Below are 3976 nucleotides of genomic sequence, written 5' to 3'. Positions count from 1 at the left end.
TGTGTTTTCCCCTTCCACACACACATCATGGAAAAACCCCAATCTTCCCGTTCGTACAGGGCAGTTCTGAGGTTGCTACTGCGGCGCTGGAGGCCCTGCTGGAGGTGGCGGCGGAGGACTCCAGGGGTGTGCTGGCGGCTAGGTGGGTGGCCAGGACGGCAGGACGGCAGGAGGGGGGATGCGGCGTCGGAATGCGGAAGGGGGGGAGGGGGGAAGGGGGGAAGGTGGCCGGGGGGCCCGGGGGGGAGCAGGAATGTGTTTCATTTTTGGCAGGTAATTACCCTATAGAGTCTCATTTGCACAACGGAGCCCTTCTTCAATTCAGTTAGTTTTGTTATCCGTTCGGTTCTCCTTCCGTTTTCCTACCTTCCATGTTAACTACCTGTTTGTCTGTCTGTCTCTTTGTCGTAAACCTGTGTCGTAAACCTGTGGGTGAGTTAAGACGAACCACCCCCTCCCCGCCGTACAGATACGTCCCTCGTGCCGCGTGGCTCCGTACCTTCCTATCCCACACCGCCCCGGGGGCCCGAGTCGCGGCCGCCAAGCTGTTGGCCAGTCATGTGGTGACTGCCATGACGCCTAGGGGGGTGGAGGTGAGGGGGTGGGAGGGGGTTGGTGCTGAGGACTATTGTTGCTACGGCTACTGCTGCTGCTACTACTGCTACTGCTGCTGCTATTACGACGACGGCTGCTACTGCTACTGCTACTGCTGCTACTATTATTACTATCAGTGTTCCTCTGCTACTGCTGCCACCGCTGCCATTGATGTTACTGCCACTCTTACTGCTACAGCTGCTGCTCCTGTTGCCACCCATACGGCCCCTGTCTCCTCCGCTGCCACTACAGCAACACACTTTACAAGTATAGCGGCTGCTGACGCTGCTACTACTGCTGCTACCACTGTTGCTACAACCACTGATGCTTCTGCACTGCTACTGCCACTGCCGCAGGAGCTGCTGAGTGGGCTGTGCAGCCAGGTGGCGCCCCTAGTGGTGATGTCGGGAGGTCGTACGGCAGCCGTTGCTGGCGGGGGTAGCGGCTGCGGCGATGGTGCTGGCGGCGCGGTGGCCGCTGCCTCCGCCTCCGCCACGTCCCCCCCCAGTAGCGTCAAGCAGGAGGAGGCCGAGGGCTGCCTGCTGGCCATCGGTACGTTTATTGCTGCGCACGTTGTTTTAGTGGTGTTTTATTAGGCTTTATTAGGTTTTAGTGGGGTTTTATTAGGTTTTAGTGTGTTTTATTAGGCTTTATTGTGTTTTATTAGGCTTTAGTGTGTTTTATTTGGCCTTAGTGTGTTTTATTAGGCTTTATTAGGTTTTATCAGGCTTTATTAGGTTTTATTAGGTTTTAGTGGGGTTTCTGAGCGAATGCCCGGTGCGAATTTTATAATGTGATTAATGCATCATACGCCTTCCACCTCTTGCCTTGCGTTGCTTCGGTGCGGAAAGGTGGTGGGGAGGGCGGTTCCAGCCGTCCTTGGTTCCGGAGCTGACGTGATGGTGAGGGGGTTCCCCCACTGGCGGGTCGCACAAAATCCCCCCGAAAAACCCACAGGCCTCATCACGCATGCTGCCGCCGGCGGCAAGCCCCCCCTGGACCCCGCTGCTATCAGCGCCGCCGTAGACACCGTGGCGGCGATACTTGGCGTCGCCGCCGGCCCCGCCGCCGCCGCCGCCGCCGCCACCACGCCGCCGCCGGGGCCGCCGGCCATCCTGCGCGCTACGGCAGCGCTGTCGTTGTCGTACGCTTGCGCGTCTGGGATTCAGCCGGCGCTGCTGGCGCCGGCGCCGGCGGCGCTGGAAGACGCTGCTGCGGCGGCTGCTGCCGCCGCCACCGACGCCGCCGCTGGCGGCGCCGCTGTGCAGCAGGTCACCAACGGCACGCAAGCTCCGCAGACGCCGCCACAGCCGCGGATCCTGGATTTAGCCGTTGGATCCATTTTGGATTTGCTGGCGGACAAGGACGCCAAAGTGGTTTCACGTGCCGCCGCCGCCGCCGGCTTTCTGGCGGGCGGTTGGGGAGCCGCCTGGGCCCCGGACGCCCTCGTCAGCGGGAAACTGGTAGAAGGGCTGTTCAGTACGGCAACCAACAAGTCGGAGGACGTACAATTCGCGGGTGGGTGGGTACGGTAATTACGGCATAAGGGAGTGTTAGTCGGGAACGCGCCGACCAGTACGGAAATACCCAATACGGAAATACTGATGTAGTACGGAAATACCCAATTATAATCCCCCCCTTCCCCGCCTCCCCCGCTATCAGCCAAGAGGTGAATGTGTTTTCGAGATAATTACGCCGTGCAGTGAGATTCAGTGGTATCCCAGAAGTGATATGCCGGAGCCCAACGTCGATCGCCCCGCGTGTGTGTGTATGTGTGTATGTGTGTGCGGACTGTTCCGTACGCACACTCGTGTCTCTTTGGCGTCTGTGTTTCAGTTGTCTGGTTTTTATTCTGTGGAATTGTCCGTATGTCTGTATATATAATATATAAATAATATAATAAAAGTAATATATGTATATATTAATGATATTCCCTATGCATCCATTCCCAGTGGGCGAGGCGCTTGCCTGGGCTTTCGGCGGTCTCTCCCCCGCGGCTCCCGCTGACGTCCTCAACAACAACTTCACGGCACTGGCGGACCAGCTCACTGCGGCGACTGCGGCGACTCCAGCAGCAGCAGCAGCAGGAGGAGCAGCAGCGGCAGGGGGAGGAGGAGGAGCAGGAGAAACAGCAGGCTCCTCTGACGTGGAGATGCGGGCGGCGGAGGCGGAGGCGGAGGCGGAGGCGGAAGAAGAGGCGGCGGTGCCGGAGGCGGTGGTTGCTCTTCGGGACCGGGTTCTGAACAGGTTGCTGGAGGAGCTGACGGTTAGCGCCAAGACGGAGGTGCGTACGGCAAGCATGAGTATGTATGTGTGTATGTATGTATGTATGTGTATGTGTACGTGTGCATGTGGGGGGGTGGGAAGGAAAAAAATCACACGCAGGCTTTGTGATAATCAGCTGCCGACGTCTCCACGTGTTTTTTTTGTGTGTATATCAAAATTGGATCAGAACTAACGAATCATTCATTATAATAATTTAACCACTCGGTTTTTTGTGTATGTGTGTGTGTGTGTGTTCGTGCACGTGTTCAGTTCATAATTCTGGGTGACCCACATGAGGTTGGGGGGCAGCTTGTGGGACCGTTTTGTTAGTTAGGCGGGGTCGGTAGTGTTGGTGACGTGGAGCGGGGCGTTAGTTACCGCAGTAGTAGGTATCATGTGGGCCGTACACCGTTCGGGAGGGGGGTGGGGGTGGGGGAAAAGAACACTTATGACGCTGTCCACCCCCGCCCTCCTCCTTTCCCCCCCCGGGCCCGCCCCGGGCGCCCCCCCACACACACAAACCCTACCCGGACATTTCGGCAGGTACACATGCACACCTCAGTTTTTATGGACGGTCCCCTCTTTTCTAAAACAAGCGTTGATTGTCAATAGATCACTTACAATGTGGTTTCCCTAAGCTCTACCTGCCGCCGGCATGTGGTATATGTTTTTGGGAGCCATTTTGGAGGCTGTTCTGCTGGTTGCCGTACACATTCCATGTTTTGCCGTACCATGCCGTACGGCTGCAGGTCCGGTGCTCAGGTTCGGTGTGGCTGGTCAGCCTGCTGGGATTTTGTGGTAAGGCCGCTGCACTGAGGGGCTCGACGCTGCCGAAGATCCAGGTACGGCAACATCCTCGTGCGTCGTACAATGTTTCCGTACTTCTTAGTTTGGTTCGCTTGAATCATTATATCAGGATATCTCAGCTTCAACGCCTCACCAACTGCCAAATGCCTAACGGATTCCGTACATGCAGGAGGCGCTCAGCGGTTTGCTGGGGGACACCAACGAGTTGACTCAGGTACGGCAAAATGAAGTGTATGTACGACATCTTATTATGCGTTGTAGGGGCTTGATTGCATCGCAGTCTCCTCATCACGGCACCCCCCCTCTCCCC

The 3976-nt window shown here is 57.2% G+C and overlaps 1 protein-coding gene across 1 annotated transcript in view; it reads left to right on the top strand.

Annotated features, from left to right (window-relative positions):
* The window catches only part of VOLCADRAFT_91471 (uncharacterized protein), a gene marked incomplete at both ends in the record, with an annotated part of 21507 nt that overhangs the window by 10559 nt on the left and 6972 nt on the right, over window positions 1-3976 (top strand). Inside the window, 6 exons of the mRNA XM_002951014.1 lie at window positions 60-142; window positions 1103-1146; window positions 1552-2112; window positions 2547-2878; window positions 3609-3701; window positions 3836-3880. Coding sequence (XP_002951060.1) covers window positions 60-142; window positions 1103-1146; window positions 1552-2112; window positions 2547-2878; window positions 3609-3701; window positions 3836-3880 — 1158 coding nt within the window. The remainder of the gene's footprint in view (window positions 1-59; window positions 143-1102; window positions 1147-1551; window positions 2113-2546; window positions 2879-3608; window positions 3702-3835; window positions 3881-3976) is intronic.

Source organism: Volvox carteri, assembly GCF_000143455.1.
Source record: "Volvox carteri f. nagariensis unplaced genomic scaffold VOLCAscaffold_21, whole genome shotgun sequence".
Taxonomy (NCBI): Eukaryota; Viridiplantae; Chlorophyta; class Chlorophyceae; order Chlamydomonadales; family Volvocaceae; genus Volvox; species Volvox carteri.
This window is presented reverse-complemented; position numbering and strand designations above follow the sequence as displayed.